Source organism: Hippoglossus stenolepis, chromosome 8 (assembly GCF_022539355.2).
Source record: "Hippoglossus stenolepis isolate QCI-W04-F060 chromosome 8, HSTE1.2, whole genome shotgun sequence".
In the NCBI taxonomy this organism is placed as follows: Eukaryota; Metazoa; Chordata; class Actinopteri; order Pleuronectiformes; family Pleuronectidae; genus Hippoglossus; species Hippoglossus stenolepis.
This window is the reverse complement of record NC_061490.1, coordinates 19,362,898-19,382,518: the sequence shown is the minus strand read 5'-3', so window position 1 is coordinate 19,382,518 and position 19,621 is coordinate 19,362,898. Positions and strand designations below refer to the sequence as shown.

The window sequence follows — 19,621 nt, the reverse complement described above, 5'->3', positions numbered from 1 at the left end:
AGAGAAGGAGGATGGGGAGATAGAAGTCAAAAGACAGTAACTGTCACACTCCAACCTCGAGGTAAATTCCTGACATGCTAAAGGTAAAAACATCAATCAGCTTCAAACCAGGAGTGATACGGTCCCACATGAACACAACTGGTTCTGTTTCGATTACATTTGCACGAAAGATTTCTGTATTTGAGTTTTCATCCATAGTGGTTAGAGGCGGGCTCAGACATAATTTGATGACAAATGTTGTTTTTTTTGCACAAGGAAATAGACACCAACGAAGTCAATAACAAAGTCTTGTCCAACATGACATTTAGTGAAAAATTAGCCCTGAAAGTCTCTTAAATTCTAACTTCTCTGTTAATCTGTAGTCAGCTGCAGTTCAATGTCCACAGATCAGCAGAGCTTTAGCTTTGTCCACTTTAAGAACACACAGCTTTTTGTCTCGGATCCATTTCGAGACGGCGAGGGAGGCGTGAACGTTACGTTTCCAATGATGTAAGTGTGCGTGTGTTCTTGTATTTTCTTTTTCTGTTTGACAGTTTTACACAACACTTAGATGACAGGTGTCTGCTGTGAAGTGTTGTAAAGTCTGGTATTTGTTTTTTTCTGCCAGACACCTGTGCGTAGTACTGATTATTGCTTACCCTCTTTTTGCTCTCTATATCACAGTTATGTAACAAAGCAAGATATTAAAAAGACCAATGGCAAATTATCTTTAACAACTCTAACTTTGATCAATCTATAATTTTTGCTGTTTTCCTTCTTCCACACAGAAAATGTACGTTTTCACAACTCTACTGGTTGGTTTGTTTTTGCAGCAGTCATCCACCTCGGTAGGTTCGCACATTTAAATCATTCATCTCATTTGTCAACACTAACACTGCGATCCATCTCACATTTGTGTGCATGCGTCCACAGCCCATTTCATCTGCAGGAGCGACTGGAGGTGATGACAGCAGCTCCGTCGCTCATAATAACTGATGACTTCAATCACCATTTTATCTGAAGTCAATTGATTTAATGAGCTCATAAAGACTCATCCAGCGGAGATCATGTGGAGTGACATAAGCATTTTTGGAATCACTAATTTCAGTCATGCTGACAAGTTTTTCTTTTTTCTGATGTTATCTTGTTTTTTTAACAGATTGGAATGGAAACGAAGATGAACCAGACATTGTTGAGATAAATAAAGGTGTGTTAAAGATAAAACATGGAACATTCCTTCTTGGCACAAATGTCTCAAATGACTAGATCTATGTTATATATCTTGTTGACTTGTGTACTTACATTACCAAAATGTTTCCAACAACAAACCCTGAGAAATCCCAAAATGTATTCAAGGTAGTGGGGAGTTTCATTTTGGTCGCCTTTTAATGCGTCATAGGTATTTTGTCATAGTTTTGATTGAGACAAGTTTGATTGTCTCAAGTTTGATTGTGGACCAAGTTAAAGATGCATGAATCAAACTGTGACTTTTGGCCATGTGGATAAAAAAATAACAACAAACCTTTCAGATCTGAATCTACGTGATGGAGACATTAAAGTGATAACTGTGAGCATCTTTACTGTCGCACTGTTAAAGAAATACAGTCAAACAATACATACATTACTCTTTGTGTGATCACTCATGTTCTTCCTCTTGTATTTCAAAGGGCTGTGACAGGAACATTGTTCTGGAAGACCAGAGGAGATGGGAGACACCGGTCCCCTATGTGCTGGATGAGAGCCTCGGTGCGACAGAGGAATCTTCTTTGTTTTCGTTCAGCTGTTGAGAGAACAAACTGATTTACGTGCTGATAAATAACACTGCACCTCTATTTGTTTGCTCTCCCTGAAACGCAGACTTGAATGCCAAAGGGGTTGTCCTACGGGCTTTTGACCAAATACGGCTGAAAACATGCATCGACTTCAAACCCTGGGAAGACGAACCAAACTACATCGTGGTCATCAAAGACGAGGGGTGCTTCATTATATCATTATATATAATGACATAGAAGGCTCAGTCTGAAGTCTTGGTTTTGTCATGGTTCTTTTTTTCCCCATGTTACTCGATGAGGATATCTGCGTTAACCAAAGACTAGATGTAAAGATTTAGGATGTGATGTCTCATCAAATGTGAAGCCAAAAAATCTCATACGCCCCCTAGTGGCTGACTGCAGTAAAGGTTATAAACCCTGCCTCCTCCATGTGAGTGGATGGGATATGGACCAAACTAAAAGTCCACATTAAGCAAATTTTTCTTAAAAAGATAGTTTCCGTCATATAAGGCATGTTCAAGTGTGAATTTTTCCGCTAAGTTTAGTTTTTAAATTAATTTGACGCTGTAAAACGGGGTGAAACATCATGATTGACAGCTAAGATGACTTGCAATTGGTGGAGCGCATGTGTCGGCAAGGCACCGATACCGTGGCTCCATCTCCCAACACTGGCACCAAGTGACGATTAATTGGGCCTTCATTTTCCTTTCGGAAATAAAGGGGCTAAATCCCCAAATGTCAAACTATTAACATAACTTGATTATTTGCCTTTTTGCCCATGTTCTGTCCATAGATGTTGGTCATATGTCGGGAATCAACGTCAAGGAAACCAAAGTCTCTCTATTGGAGAATGGTGTGATCACCTCGCCATTGTGGAGCATGAGTTCCTTCATGCATTGGGCTTCTGGCATGAACAGTCAAGATATGACAGAGATGAGTACATCACCATAGTCTGGGAAAACGTGGAAGAAGGTTTGTTTACCTTTTAGCTGAATGTATCATTCTGATGTTTGTATGCAAAAGAAAAAAACAAAAACATATGTTCGACTTATCATCACGTTTTGCTCAGGAAAGGAACACAATTTCTTGAAACATAGTGCAAGCCATACAACCACATTCGGAACGCTGTATGATTACGCGTCTGTGATGCACTATGGAAAAGATGCCTTCTCGAATGGCAATGGGTCCACCATCATCGCTAATCAACCGGAGTACCAGGACGTGATTGGTCAGCGTCTAGAAATGAGCTCTAATGATGTACGGAAACTCCAACAGCTTTATAACTGCAGTAAGTATTTTACTACACAATGTTATATAATTGTGTTATTTGTGATGACGCAGATGATGACGAACTTGTGTTTTTGTGTTCGCAGCATCGGCCGTCACCTTTCTGATGTCATGCAGCTTTGAGGACGAGAGGGTGTGTGATGGGACTGTTTGTGCTGCAGGAAACACCAGCTGGGAGAGAGTCGGCAGCACAATCGCGGGGCCGTTCTCCGACCACACCAGCCTGAGTGGACAGGGAGGTATGGACCTCAGCTCCTTTTCAGCCGTTCACCTTTAATCGCTCAAGCAGCTGTGCGTTATGTCTTTTTTATTCGAAGTGATCTTCATATCATTGTGATAGATAGGAAAGAGGCAGTGGAAATGCTACATCAGCAATGGCTGCTACTAAATATACAACACTTGCATTCTCACTATGTTTACAGACAATCAAACAATGTCTTCTCATGAAAATGGCACAACAACAACCCAAAGCGGTGAGTTTTCTGTTACATGATACTGCAACAGCCAGGTTTGAGCTATGAGTCGGAATTTCCAACATTATTTTTGCCCACAAATGTTTTGTCTACATTGCTGCCAACTGCACGAGGATCACTTCAGTGCTTAATTGTGTGTAGGTGGAGGCTCCTTCATGCACTGCAGCACATCTTATGGAAAAGAGGGAGATGGTGCCAAAATGCAGAGCAGGAGAATGAATCCAAGGAGGCAACTTCAGTGTCTCCAGTTTTTCTATTTTCACAGTGGCAGTGACAGAGACCAGCTCAACATCTGGATCAGAGAGTACGACAGGGATGCTGAGGAAAGCACCTATTTAATGGGACAGATCACAGGTCAAATTACACGTCATGCACTGCTGTATCCACAAAACATGGTCATTTGAAAGGGGGTGACATCACATTATACAGCTAAATCCAGTGTGTACTTCATATACAGCAGAGGTATTGACATGTAGGATTGGATTTTCAAGATATACATGTGCCAAAAGTAAATCCACTCCTTAACTTGACCAAAAAATCCTGTCATCTGAAGCTTCACTTGTCGCCAAATTGTCTGTGACCGTGTTGGTGACCCCCTCAAGTCAGTTGGAAGAGTTCACACACAGCGATTGGTGACTGCCAATCAAATGTACTTTAGCTAGTGTGCTTCAAAGCCTTTCCAGTGGGAGCATGACTTTGCATGTGCTCTTACTGCATTCCACAGTTATATAAGTCATTCTGTATGTCCATCATCATCATTCTCCAGGTCCACCAACATCCCACTGGCAGCTCCATCACATTCCTCTCAATGCCACCAGGCCCTTCCAGGTGGAGTTCGAGGTTCGTAAAGGAGCAGGAAACTCCTCTGGGGGGTTTTCGGTCGATGACGTCAACCTGTTTGAAGCTGAGTGTCCACATCATGTCTGGCACATTCCCAACTTTGACCACTTTCTGATAAACAGCAGCATCGGCACGAGCTTACTCAGCCCACGCTTCTTAACCAGACAGGGCTACGGCCTCCAGCTCCTGCTGTATCTCTACCCCGACCACTTCGGCGTTTTCTTTCGGCTGGTGTCCACAGATTACGATGAGCAGCTCCAGTGGCCGTGTGCGAGGAGACAGATGACCGTCTCATTGCTGGACCAGAGTCCCCACGTCCAGCAGCGGATGTCGAAGCAAATAAGCATCACAACCAATTCCGAGAGAACGTTCAGTGGAGGTGACTGGGAGGCACTGATATTAGACAAACAAAAATACAATGAAGAATTGTACTGTATGTGTGTGTATATTGAGAGTGCATAATATGTGTTTTTCACATCAAGATAATGGCGAGACATTTCAATACTGGGATAACCCCAGGAAGGTGGGGCATCTCATCAACGACACCAACGGAGAGTCGTACTATGCTGGTCCGAACCTCGGCTACAGGACTTTCCTGTCTTCCCATGCATTTTGGTCAGGGAACTTTATAAAAGGAGGCAGTGTCTTCATTCTCCTCAACTTTGATGGTACGTGGTTTCCCAGACCCTTCCGACTGAAATTTACCATTGAGCAATTTTGAAATTGATAAACGTCCTATTTTATGCAGCTGCATGTTCACTGAACCTTAAGTTCATGGTGCTGGTGTTTTTAAGACATTGGATTGATGCTTAACTAGGAATCATTTAACTCCAGCAAGGTTAATGTTCAATCCTGCTGTGTCAGGATGTCTGGATGAGTTACAGGAAAGTTAAACCATAACCAGTTTATGTCAATTTACACATATTCAGTCAATCAGCAACAGACTGAGCGTTAAAAACTTTTTTATTATGACTTTATATATTAAACACTTTTATTTATAGATCTATCAAAACTGCGACTGAATGGCTGGGACCTCCCTGAGCCTCAGATATGGTTGAACTTGAGCCTCGTGACTCTGATGCAGACAGATGATAAGGGAGGCTGCTTAAACCAAAAGTAAGAGATGCAGCTGACGAGGAAAAGAAAAAACACGTGTGTTGAAAGATATGTTCTCATGTACTGAGTCACTGGAGATGCCAAAGAATGTGAAAATGCCTGTAAAACCAAACCAGTAGTAACACCCTACCTCTTTCTGACAGGATGGGAAACAGTACAACTCTCATTCCTTCTTATACATCATCATCTGCAGTCAGGTACAATGATCTTTGTGTCAATGGCAGCTTCTTTACAGTCTTTACTTGGATCCTTTAATAATAAAATGTAATTTAGATATCATGGAAAACAACGTATCACAGGCAAAAACACAAATATATAAAATTTGAAATAATAACTTCATGATATTGGTCAGTCTGTCAACAGACAACTCAATCTTATTGTTTCAGCCATGTATATATGACAATTTAACAACTATAGTTTTATTCAAACAATTCTCTGTTGTAACCACCATGTTGTCTCCCCAGTCTTCCCACAGGAACCATGATTTCCATGGTGACAGCCTCACTGGCCCTGATGGCAGGAACCCTCCGCTTGACACCCTGAAAATCTCAGCTTTTTACTTTAAAGCGAAATTAGAACATAATTGGTATATAACAAGATTTGACTCCACAGTACAGGAAGGTGTGCGTAATACTAATCAAGAATCAAGATATTTTGTTAACCATTCATCACCATCTCATGGAGTTTTAATTCCATACCATGCCCTGGCTGTTTTGTTTTTCAAACATGTGGAATTCTATGACATTTTTGGATTGAGGTGTTTCAAAAGAGCTTTTATTTTTCGATGAGTTTTGTAGCGTAAGTACAATGTTTTTAAACTTGTCATTGGAATAAAGTTTGTCAGTAGTAAAATTACACGTTTCTCTCTTATAATAACATTGATTTCACTGTAATGGGTTTATCACCATGCTGGAGGCTGAAGAGCAACTTCATGAAAGATGTACATCTTGAAACAACTTTGCTCTCACAGAAGCCAGACTAACAAGTTGCAGGACATGTGTACTCAGCTCTCCTAACCCCAAGGCCAACTACACATTCTTCCAGTGTAAGATTGGGCCGGCTATACATTTTAGTTCATCATGTTAGCATGCAAACTTTTAATAATTTGCACTGAACAAATGGTCAAACTCCAGCAGAAAGTTATGGTTTTGCAGGTATTTCTACATTTCGACCAGTATAATGCAAAACAGAAGTGTATTTATTGCAAACAAGTGTTACTATACATTAGTTAGGCCTATTGAGACATTTCAGTATGAACCAAAAATGGTAGGACGGCTGACGTTAGTATCCCTCGGGCTATGCTGCGAAAATTGCTGAGAATGTCGCAAGAGATTTACGAAGACATGTTCTTTTGAAAACCAGGAGATCTGTTGTGAAGATTCTTTCACAGTCCTTTAACTCAAATTGTTGAATGTGGCTGGTTTGGTTTGACAAGTTCTTAAACCTTTCACTGTGCTCAACAGTCTCAACCACTTATTACCTGGCATACTGACATTTACAGTCTTATATCACCCATCAAACACTCTCATTCTGGCAAACAAGCAAATGAATCCTGGGTCAATAATCCTGCTTCCAACATTTCTTTTGCAACAGAATAATTATCAGCCTGTAGTTGAGCAGAATATACTGATAGATACAAAACAAGGTCAACTGGTGGAGGGACTTGTGACAAAAGTGCAAACACTGAAATAAAGGTGGAATATAACTTTAGTTGGGTCTGGGTATGCATGAAGGACAGATTTCCCCTCTACGATGCTGGGACTGGGACGGCTCTTTATTTTGCTTGGGCCTTCGAAAGAATTCGCTCAACGATACTATGCTTGGTTGGCCTAGAGGGAAAAATGCCTCACGTGTTTACGAAGTGAGATTTATGTTTCCGGATGGACTTGTTCAACTTGTCTTGCTGCAACATCTTTGCTCATTATGCAGTTAAAAGTTCATGATATGAGAAATTTGTTAATCATAGAAGACATTTTAAGAATCCGCTAAGAAGAATCGTGAATTGAGGGAGACAGAGATCCAGTGAAAAGCAACAACAAAGTGAGGATTGCAACAAAATATTTTAGAACTGATGGTTTTGATACATCAAATTTATTTCTCACTGTATTGCAATCCTCTCCATTCTGGGGAGATTCGTTTGCGATCATGTATATCTGCATAATTGTCTTGCTGAGCATATTTCATCTTTCCATGGTAAGAACATTCATATTTAACATATATATATTTATTTCATATTTGTCTTTGAATTTACTTCAGTTTGATGTTCTCATGACTTCTTCTCTCTTTATTTCTAATTCCAGGAGTGCCCGGTAATAGGTGAGGCTGTTTATGTAATGAAATGAGTCTAAAATGTTTTTTTATTGTAATTGACATTAAAGGGGACATATCATGAAAATTCCACTTTGTTAGTGCTTCTACACGTTAATGTGGGTATCTGGCATGTCTACCAACCCCAAAACTCTGGAAAAAAAACACTCCCGCGTTTTGTTATGGTTCCTCTAAGTCAGAAACGTCATGCTTGAGTGACTGGAATGAGCTTCCTGTGTATTGTGTCGTAACAATACACTGGAAGTCTCCCTACATGGCCTTGGCCCACCCCCCACCTCACCCCCACGCCCCCCCACACTCGTTACGCCTGTTTTACACCGGACGCAGCGAGGCTGCGAGGCAGCGCAGCGCCGTTCTCAAGCGCGCAGCCGCCTGGCTGTTCTCCGCGCTGGTCAGCCCGCGATTCTGCTTTCTCCGCTTGTTGTTGTACCCGTTGAATGTCGGGGTTCGGGGGTAAATGATGGTCTTCATAGCCCCCCCCCACCTCTCTCTTTCTCTCTCTGTCTATCTGCTTGTGTGCTTGTAGTGGATGGGCAGAGGGGGACATTTAATTATGTGATTGGGAAAATTAAAACTCCAGAACAACAGAAGGGGAATACAAAGTATGGGATGCATATTTGATAATTTATATCATATAAAATATGTAATTTATATCGTTTAAAATCATGGGGGGAGAGGGGGGAGGGGGGAGCTGGCTCATTAGCATTTAAAGGAACAGGCACTCAAAACAGGTCACTCTGTGGAGGGCTGTTTTATACAGGGTAAAAAGGGTGCTGTTTGAAATGATCCTTGTGGTATTTTGACCAAAGTATGTTACAGACATTTTATTAAGACCCCAAGGAACCATATCAACTTGTGGTAAAATGGGCATACGATGTCCCCTTTAAACAAACTTCAGAATTGCAGACAGCATAATCTCACTATGCAGAGTTTGTTCTGCATGTTTTTGTGTAAATATTAAATCCTAACGTGATGAGGAGGATCTGGATATAACTGAAATAAACAAAGGGTAATATCGGGCAAATATTTTTTTCGGACAGTTTCCCCTGCCCCCACAGGCGATAGAAACAGGAATAGGTGCAAACTGCAACTGAGATTCACTTTCAAAAAGAAGTCCATACTTAGCACTGCACTAATTGCATTTTGTTGCTAATAAAAGTTATTACTGTTGTTTGTCCAGGTGTAGATTTATTTGAAGGAGACATTTTGGAAGTAAGCAAAGATTTTCTTTTTCTTTAGCTTGAAAGTGGGTTGAAATTGTTTGAATTAATTGAATTCTTCCACTTCACCAAAAGGATATTAAGACCAAGTCAAGAGTCACCTGGAATGCCATCTTGAAAACAAAACAGTTGGGAGCATCCCTGTTCCTTATGTATTAGAGGACAGTGTTGGTGAGTGATCAGTGATCTACGGTGTCTGTTTACACAATATAAAGGGCATGAGAAAAATCTAAACTGTCAGACTACGGTGAGAAAGGCTGACTATGGTTGTGTATATGGTCTATGAACACAGATATGAATGCTAAAGGAGTCATTCTGAAGTTGTGTATTGATTTCAAGCCCAGACTGAATGGCTGGGACCTCCCTGAGCCTCAGATATGGTTGAACTTGAGCCTCGTGACTCTGATGCAGACAGATGATAAGGGAGGCTGCTTAAACCAAAAGTAAGAGATGCAGCTGACGAGGAAAAGAAAAAACACGTGTGTTGAAAGATATGTTCTCATGTACTGAGTCACTGGAGATGCCAAAGAATGTGAAAATGCCTGTAAAACCAAACCAGTAGTAACACCCTACCTCTTTCTGACAGGATGGGAAACAGTACAACTCTCATTCCTTCTTATACATCATCATCTGCAGTCAGGTACAATGATCTTTGTGTCAATGGCAGCTTCTTTACAGTCTTTACTTGGATCCTTTAATAATAAAATGTAATTTAGATATCATGGAAAACAACGTATCACAGGCAAAAACACAAATATATAAAATTTGAAATAATAACTTCATGATATTGGTCAGTCTGTCAACAGACAACTCAATCTTATTGTTTCAGCCATGTATATATGACAATTTAACAACTATAGTTTTATTCAAACAATTCTCTGTTGTAACCACCATGTTGTCTCCCCAGTCTTCCCACAGGAACCATGATTTCCATGGTGACAGCCTCACTGGCCCTGATGGCAGGAACCCTCCGCTTGACACCCTGAAAATCTCAAAGGGCATGAGAAAAATCTAAACTGTCAGACTACGGTGAGAAAGGCTGACTATGGTTGTGTATATGGTCTATGAACACAGATATGAATGCTAAAGGAGTCATTCTGAAGTTGTGTATTGATTTCAAGCCCAGACAGTCGGAGGAGTACCACCTTTCAGTCACAGGGAATTCAGGGTAATTCTGTTTTTCCTTCCCAAACATAATCTCACATTCTACTGAAGTGATCCAGCTCTCCACTTGACTGATCTGTCTGTGATGTGCCACACATCTTCTCTCTGCAGGTGTTCCTCTTATGTTTCAAGGGTTATCCAAAATGGCCAAGTTGTTTCCATCAATGAGCGATGTGGTCGTCTTGGTACCGTGGAGCATGAGTTTCTCCACGCGTTGGGCTTATATCATGAACAATCAAGATATGACAGAGATGACCACATAACCATTATCTGGAACAACATCATGGATGGTAGAGTGACATTGCCATCATGTATTGTTTGCATCCAAATATTCAAAAGCACGATTGGACCAAAGACTTTTACTCTAATATTGCTTTCAAATATTGTGATTTTTATGCATAAAAGTCTGTACGTCCATCCATCTGTAAGTCCATCCGTCCCATGGAGCGACGCCTGTGAGCTAGTTCAGGCAGCCAACTCGAGCTGCGCTGCTCCAATCATGTGACATACATCATGTGACATACCTCACTCTCCACAACCATCTATAACACACATCCAACTTATCAGGGGGTCTATTTAAGCAGAGAGACATTTTCGATCATCCCCTTTGCTCGCACTGCTGCTGCAGTATTGCTACCAGTTGCTTCAGCCCCCCCACCACCCCAGCATCCACCTGTAGGCTCCGATGGGGATTTACAAGTATTTGCTCATCACTCCCATCATTCCTGTGTAATCATATGGGGGAGTGTTTAAGTCGGAGCCTAGACGCCAAACACTAAACCTGTTCTAATGCTGCAATAAATGTTTGAACGTGAGTTGTCTGAATGAAATGTAATCACTCAGCAAGTTTCAACAATTAAGAGGCAGCTAATGTCCTGCTGCAATGGAAATGATTAAAAAGAGACGAGAGATCAAACCAAAATATCAAAAACTAAGATAGAAGCGGTTTAGTGTTTAGTATAAGTTTCAGTGTAATGATAACAACCTGACCTGCCTGCAAGTTGCATGACCACAATTTTTGTTTTCACAGCAAATATTCAACTAACAATGAAGCTGCGTGCATGAAATTCTATGAAAACCTGTTTTGTTTTATAAGAGGGCCGCCGTCTGCGCTTAAAAGACGGCTGTTGCGGCTCAAAGCCTCTGTACAGCTGAGGTCAGGGTGGCAGAAGGTAAACACGAGTGGCCTTTTCTATCCTATTTCAATGCAAATTAAACTAACAATTTACTTACACATATTGTAGCTATATTGCATTACCTTTCAGTAGTTTGCATTTCCTTTCATGGTTCACCATCTTCTCTGTTGTTTGACTTAAGTTTGGTCCAAGAAACACTGCAAGGATGAAAGTCTTCCTTTTCCTTGTGGTGGGCTTGGCTGTTTCTTCTGCAGACACAGTAAGAGTTTATTCATTGTTCAACTGCTTTACTGTAGAATTGACTTGAAATGCAACTGAAACGTTTCAAGTTGACCAGATGCCTGATGTTGTATTTACATACAAACTGTTGATGTGTTTAAACATTCATTTTTTCTTTTCTTTTCAGGATGAAGTAGAAATAATAGACGCTGAGGGTCAGCTGCATTATTTCTACTAAATCTTTTCATTTTTGTAGAATTAATTGAAATTTAATAAGTAACTCACATTTCTCTCTCCCTCTCTCTCTTTGTAGAAATTGGTCAACCAAAGGACATTACGGAAATAAACATGAGTAAATTTAAACATCTTTACGTCATTTAATGAACACTGTTGGGATATTTGTCGACTTGACTTCATGGGGGACAGTGTCAGTAACTACTAGTAGTGATTTTTCTATTGAAATATCAATCTTTTTCTCCTGTTTCATCTTAGAATCAAATTTACGTGATGATATTCTGAAGGTGAGTTGAGCATTTTTAACAAAATTATTCTAAGATTGATATATGTGTATGTATTCATCTTGTGTGACACCCAAAATATTTCAGGCACCAAACAGGCAAAGCAGCTCCATTAGTGATGACGACTATCTTTGGACATCCCCAGTCCCATATGTTTTGGAAAATAACCTTGGTAAATATAAAATGATCTTGCATGATAACCCTGAATTTTATGTGATATAGGACTTCACCTACGACATGTGTTCTCTAGATTGAGGTTATGAAATATATAACATGATTGTACACCAGGTGGTAGCCAGCAGTTTAGTAAGCACCAATTAGAAGGAGGCTGTTGCCACATCGTAACCACATTTCATTAGAAAGAAAACCAGAAAGAGACTGAGTCTTTCAGAGTAATGCACTTCAGCAAGTGTACCTCAATCTGAATTTATTTCATCATCTCTTGGATTTGACCTGTGACCCGATTCCCTTGAACAATGGAAGAGATCAATGCTAAAGGAGTGATCCTGAGGGCCCTCGACGAGTACAGGCTCAAGTCATGCATTGACTTCAGACCAAGGAAGAATGAATACTATTACATCTCCGTCCAAAAGTTAAACGGGTATGTATTGTGTTTTTTTCCCTACACTTTTAGTCAATGACATAATTTATCATGCAAAAATGTTATATAACATAAGAATAGAATTCTCTGCTTTCCTCTGTCTTATATCTACACCAGAATCTTTGGGGTGTTAACCAAAACAACAGATATGAAAAGCCACATGGAGTTTTCTTGTAAACAAAGTTTGTGTTCACTGTCATTTGCTGAGCGCCCTATCTTATACCTGGTGCAAATTAAAGGGAAACCCCTCACAAGTGTCTTTGCTAGTTTCAGAGTGATGCAGTTGTCATTTTACAATTCAGCACCTACATTGCTTAAATGGCAAATGCACTGGTGTCTATCTAAGCACCCATTGCCGCATTGGTCTTAAAATGAGGTGTGGCCACGGACATTGCTGCAATTTGCTATCTTGAAAACAATCTCGCCGTTGACTAACAAAAAACCTGATCTGAAGCAAATGACATAGAATTTCCCAGTTTTTGTAAAGGATTAAGAAGAAGGGTTCAGGGAAGCATTGTCTCTAACTACCTGGTAGATTTGCCATTGTAATGGCTATCCACCTTGGCCTTTAAAACCATGCACCTGTGGCATCAGCCTATTTACATGCTCTGTGGCTATGTCGGCACATATTGGTGATGTGTTCTTGAAATAAAAGTGAAATACTGTGGCACTGACTTTAGACCACAGTGTCTAAAGTCAACCTGTTCTGTTGCCTCAAGCCAGTCATACGCTAACAACGCCCCTGTCCACATCTAAATTTAAAACCAACACACACGGGTGCTGGATAATCTGAATAGTGTGACATTGTTTCATTGGCCCACCTTTAGTGGTGGTCAGAAACTCCACAGGGAACCTTCAGTAAGTCACCTTTGGGCTTGTGGAAATCACAATGACTTTTTCCCACTTCCCACTGACTTTTAATGAATGAATGATTCATAGAAAATATCAACGAGAGATTGACTGCTTCATATATCAATTAGTATACTATAACTTCTGTGACTTTGTGACTGTGAAATTGTAATTGGGTCATTTATCTAATGCTCTCATCCAAAAGGACAATTCATTATCTAATATTAATTATATTTGAATATAATAACACTTTTTACTCAGATATCAGTCATTCTATCTCCAGTTAAATCAATTTAGGCGGTCAGGCACTACATTGATTGAATTTAAAAACATGACGGTAGTGTAGTAGTCAATGTATTTGTTTAATTATACAATCTCTGACTGACCCAGACTGATAAGTCTTTCTCTCTTTTAGATGCTACTCATATGTTGGAAGGATATTTAGTGGACAGGAGATCTCCATCGGCAGATTTTGTGATTCAATCGGCATTGTTCAACATGAGTTTCTCCACGCTCTTAGCTTCTACCATGAACAAAGCCGCTATGACAGAGATGATCATGTAAACATTCTGTTTGAGAACATCCAAGCAGGTTGTATTTCTTGCATTCCTGCTCTTTATATTCAGTGATTTATCTTAAATATATTACATGTGTTAAGGTGCATAAGGGTCCTTGAGTATTACAAATGTACTAATCAATGAATTAACTAATCCATGGATCAAATTGTTTTCTCTAATAATGAATTAGTGAGTTAATCTCAACCATCTATTCTTGTCTTTAGGTTTTCAATATGGTATATTGTAATTAATGAATTTGAACATTCAATTTGCTTTTTATATGTCATCTAGGTTATGAGAACAACTTTATCAAATTTAATAAGTCAGAGACCACGGTTTCCGGACTCCCATATGACTACAACTCATTGATGCACTATAGCTCTCAAGCATTCTCCAATGGAAACGGGTCTACAATTGTCACCAAAGATCCAAAGTTCCAGGATGTGATTGGTCAAAGACAGCAATTGAGTCCAATCGATGTTTTGGAGCTGAACCGCCGCTACAAATGCAGTAAGAGCTTGGTGTTAAAGTAACTACTAGATGTTTTGGAAATGTGTGTTTCAATGACTAAAATCTTTGAAATAATACGCCTATAATACAAAATACTCTTTTATCCACAAGAGTCCTTGTTGACAGTGTTGTAATCGTATCTCTCTTTTCCTTATATCTGAAAATGTATTTATCCTATTCTTTGTCCTGCTTATCCCTTTTTCTTGAAATATGTTGCCATTAATATTACCATTATCACCTCCCTGGTTAAAGTTTGAAGCAGGTTTTGGCAACTACAATGAAATAAAATGTACTTTTTCACTTTGTGATGGTTGCTACCTGCCCCACCACAAGAAATTGTTATTCATTTATATATTAACTATTTCTTGGTTGTGACTAATAATGCCTTGGTGTTCCACTGGATCAACTGTTTGGACCCAAGATAGACGAGACATTTCTGTCAATATTTATGATATGATTACTATGCCGATGCAGTGGTGGGTAAAGTGTTTGAGGCCACAAAACACTCCTGGAGTTTCAGGGGTAAACAGTGTTGCAGCCAAATACAATACAATTGAAGTAACTGGTGACCACTTCTTCCGACGTAATAAAACAGAAAAAACATAACATGCCTCCATACTGCTCGTGTGGTGTCATCAAAGTGTCCACATGCCCCGACATTCATATTCGACTCGAAACGGTGTCATTTACACCGTGTTTTTAGCCCAAATGTCCTCTGATAGCCTCCTCGGAGCCAGGTTCATGTACGCACGTGTACCTCGGGACACCGCACACGAGAGCCCAAGGGCACGCGTGGGGTGCACGTTCATGTGGCTACGTCCACTAGCTTAGCCACTTCCAGTGGACTTTTAGGCTTAAACTTGCGGACACTTGGATGACACCACACCAGCAGTGTTTTTTTCTGTTGTTTTATTAGGTCTGAAGAAGCGGTCACGATGTACTTCAGTTGTATTGGATTCGGCTGCAACACTGGACTCAAACACTTCTCTCACCCTTCCATCGGCATAATAGTGAATGGATAATGAGTGAATTTTCATTTTTCTATCCCTTGAAGTCTGACGTTAGTGTCAGGCTGTACACCTGCACGAATATGCAGTTACTTGTCAGCTTATAGCCACAGAAGACAGTACAGTACATAGCTGTGAATAAGGCAGAGATTGTGAGGCCGAGCGAGTTCCAGGTTCCTAAAGGGGACCTGTATAATCTAATGCAGTTGTTGTTCATGCAGCAGAAAATGTGTTTTGAGATAATCAAACAATGAAAATGTATCATAATATAATGCAGATCAAAATAAACCACTATCTGCAAAACGCATGGCTGAATTGAAGCTATAGCACACGGGTCACTTTTGATCTCATTACTTATCTTCCATTCAATTTTGTTTATATAGCAACAAATAACAATGTACATTATCTCAAGGCACTTTACATAGTGAGGTCGAGAACTTAAAACTTACAGAGAAACTCAACAGTTCCCACAATGAGCCTTTCAATCAACACTTTGGAGACTGTGGAACGGAAAATAAACTCCCCTTTAACAGGAAGTAACCTCTAACAGAACCAGAGTCAGTGTGGACGGCCATGTTTGGGATGAGTGGAGAAAAATGGAGAGGAGAGGAGAGTTGGGTGGAAAGGAGGGGAGACACCAGGAATGGTTGTGTAACCATCATATTTAAGCTCTGCATGTCTGATTCTGGAGTCAAACCTGCAGAAGGTCAGTACATAGTCTTAAATGCTTTGTTCTTCGTTCACCTCAACAGAGTCAACCATTGCATTTCACATGTACTGCAGCTTCTCTAATGAGAGCATGTGTGGAATGAACAACTGCTCAAACAGTGGCAATGACAATGGCTGGGAAATGGTAAAACAAGCACAAGGGGGTCCTAAAACTGACCACACCACTCTACCCACTGCCAGCAGTGAGAATGGTAAGAGTTCAACATTTTCTAAATCGACATGTTTTTCTATTCTCTTCTTTCAAGTAGGACAAACAGCTTTCAGGAAAGTATTGTAATGTAAACGTCACATATATGATTTACTTAAATTATACATCATATTTTAATTAAGTTTGTACAACAACATTCTAGGTAAAGAAGAAGGTTATTTCATGCATGCTAGCACAGCAAGCGGTGAGGAAGGTAAAACCTCATGGCTGGAGACCAAGATCATGGAGCCAACCAGGAAGTGTAATGTCCAGTGTCTCCAGTTCTATTATTACCACAGTGGGAACGAGTCAGACATACTGAACATCTGGATCAGAGAGTTTGACGATCAATACGACTCTGAAGGAACCCGCCGCCTCATGGGACAGATCACTGGTAATGTCAGACTGTGTTATTATTATCTCATCTAAATGGTATGCAAGACTCTGATGGACCGTGAAATTTCCTCCCCCCAGGTCCTCAAACATCTCACTGGCGCATCCATCATGTTTCCCTGAATGCCACCAAGCACTTCCAGGTGGCGTTTGAGGCTCGTACAGGAGCAGGGAGCTCTTCAGGCGGTTTCTCAATTGATGACATCAATCTGTCCGAGATCGAGTGTCCACATGGAACCATGCAGATAGATAATTATAAGGATAACTTCAACAGTAGTTCTAGAATCTACAGCCCACGGCAGTACACCATAGACGGCTATGCCTACCGTATACAAGTAGATATAAATAGATTTTATACTTCAGTGTTTATGCAAATGTTGTCAGGCCAAAATGATGAGAAGCTGGAGTGGCCTTGCTTACAAAGGCAAATGACTCTACGAATGCTGGATCAGACAAACTTACAGCTGCACATGTCAAGCGAAAAAAGTTTCACCACTAGCAGAGACTACCTCAACAGCTTAGGTAAACTTAAGAAAACATGATCAATTCCTTCTAAAAAAAACTATGCAGTCACTACCTGAGCACGTGATATGCCAGTGTTTCCTCCCTTGTCATGTATATTTATTGTTCTATCCTTTTTGGAAACAGGTATATCTCCGTGGGACAATCCTCGTAAGAATGGAACTGCAGTCATTGATGAGAATAATCAGACTGCCTTTGCTGGATCATTGTATGGCTACAGATTTTTTTCAAATAATTATCTAATTCGATCCAGAAACTACATCAAGGGAGACAGTTTGATTTTAACCTTCAACTTCCAAGGCAAGTTGATTTGAATAGTTTTCTCTGCTTGGAATTTGACAACATATTTGAAGCATTTAAATCAATTTAACATTGAGTGGAAGTTTTCTTGCATGCTGTTACTTAAATATTTTATTTTTCTAGATCTCAATCCCTTGATACATAAAAGTGCTTTACCATGTCCTGAGCTGGCACCAGTGAAGATTGCACATCCTCCCGTAGATCTGGATAGTGGCCCATGTGTACCACGGTAGGACATTTAGTACATTTTCAGCACTGAATTATCACCTCATTTAAACGTTTTTAAAAGCTGTGAAATTTTTAAGATGCCTTTAAAATCATGCAATGTCTTTTACAGGATCACCCCACCACGTCCTAAAACAACGCCTCCTAGACCAACGCATCCTAGAACAAGCCCTCCTCGACCAACGCCTCCTAAAACAACTGATGACAAAAGGTATTCAGATATACTAACAAATGTTTCACTTGTTGAAATGTGAACTTGTAAAGGCATCATTTGATGCTGCTTAGCGACTTACATAAAGGGGTCTGTAGGGGTCTGTTAAAGGTTCAGTGAGTAGAATTTAGTGACGTCTAGTGGTGACGGTTCATGATGCAGCTGAACACCCCTCACCTCACCCTCCCCTTACAAACATGAAAGAGAACCTGTGGTAGCCTTCAGTTGTCATAAAAACTGAAACAGTGTTTAGTTTGTCCATTCTGGGCAACTGTAAAAAAGCACTGCGGCCTCCGTAGAGAGGGACCCACTCCCAATGTAAATATAAAGTATTTAAATATAAAAGGACCCATTGTAGGGTAAAGAAAACAAGAATTTATACAATTTAGAAGAAACACACCAGTGAAAACATCACTAGGATTATTTGATATTCAATTACTGTCAATAGATACCTAAATCTTACAGTGAACCTTTAAGCAAGGAAATTAAATAAACTTTAAATTAAAAATTTTAAAAATAAACAAGGATACAAGGGAAGACCCTAACCCAGAATAAGAGTATAGTTGGAATTTTTCATATGCTAGCTTCAGCAGCAAATCAATTGTCACTGTTAAATCCAGCACATATTATTTGAATTAATTAATTATTTTCTTTCTGTTAAAGCATCTTTGGCTTCTCTCCTGCAATGGTGGCTTCTCCTGTCCTCACCCTCCTGCTCGCACTGATGCTTTCAATGCCATGATGGACAGGACCAGCAATTTGCCTTGATGGCTTATTCAAAAAAAGGCTGTACTGGGAGACACTGATCAGGGATACATAGTTCATTCAGACTCTTGTGTCATCAACAAGTGAGAATTGAAGAAATGCCGATAATACAATTTTTTGCATTGTGTGGTGGGATCATATACTTTTGTTAGTTTTGCATGTTGATGATCATTTATGGATTATTCTGGAAAATATGTTAAAAGGTTTGTGGGATATCATGTAATACTATATTTCTTTAAGGATAAAAATTAAAACATACACACATACTATAAGCTTACTATTGAAATACTGATGTATACATGTAATTGATTAAAGATACTAATTGTGTTGTTTAAGAATTTCTAATAAAAATGTGGTGGTTATGGAGACTTAGTCCTGGCTCTTGACTCTTGGGAGGAATCCACCTCTAATTCTGAGTTGGATGTTATTATAATTAAGAAATCACAAATGAATAAAAGGACGCATAGGAAAAGTCATCTGCTGTGCACGTGGGTCATGTAGACAAACAAAATCTATGATAATAATGGCACTCGGGGAATCACATACCTCCGCCAAGGCCCAACAGTCCCCTTGAATTCAATCAAGTCACACCAAATTTCACACAATCATAGATTTTCATCACGGTCGATGAATTATTCATTGGGAAATGAATGAAAGTGTTGAAAAACGTCCCATCTCACAACATACCCAAATTTAATGGGGTCTACCTTGAC

General features: G+C 39.9%; 2 protein-coding genes and 1 long non-coding RNA gene across 3 annotated transcripts; all 3 read left to right on the top strand.

Annotated features, from left to right (window-relative positions):
* Positions 1-770: 770 nt before the first annotated feature.
* LOC118113878 (meprin A subunit beta) lies at positions 771-5,244 on the top strand. Its single transcript, XM_047340859.1, has 13 exons — positions 771-827; positions 913-940; positions 1,139-1,186; positions 1,509-1,546; positions 1,647-1,725; positions 1,837-1,954; positions 2,545-2,723; positions 2,821-3,039; positions 3,125-3,277; positions 3,653-3,865; positions 4,278-4,730; positions 4,834-5,019; positions 5,216-5,244. Exons 1-13 carry the CDS (start codon positions 771-773, stop codon positions 5,242-5,244), a joined length of 1,800 nt encoding a protein of 599 aa, XP_047196815.1.
* A 117-nt stretch (positions 5,245-5,361) lies between these two features.
* On the top strand, positions 5,362-6,088 carry LOC124852242. The gene is made up of 3 exons (XR_007032864.1): positions 5,362-5,467; positions 5,611-5,664; positions 5,932-6,088. It is a non-coding gene; the product is annotated as an uncharacterized LOC124852242 (long non-coding RNA).
* A 5,200-nt stretch (positions 6,089-11,288) lies between these two features.
* LOC118113559 (meprin A subunit beta) lies at positions 11,289-19,274 on the top strand. The gene is made up of 16 exons (XM_035163385.2): positions 11,289-11,351; positions 11,497-11,574; positions 11,722-11,749; positions 11,848-11,886; positions 12,027-12,055; positions 12,140-12,224; positions 12,536-12,653; positions 13,918-14,093; positions 14,351-14,569; positions 16,329-16,496; positions 16,656-16,886; positions 16,967-17,407; positions 17,534-17,707; positions 17,831-17,936; positions 18,045-18,143; positions 18,807-19,274. The coding sequence occupies exons 2-16, from the start codon at positions 11,521-11,523 to the stop codon at positions 18,883-18,885; spliced, it is 2,046 nt and encodes a 681-aa protein (XP_035019276.2). The 5' UTR covers positions 11,289-11,351; positions 11,497-11,520; the 3' UTR covers positions 18,886-19,274.
* Positions 19,275-19,621: the final 347 nt, after the last annotated feature.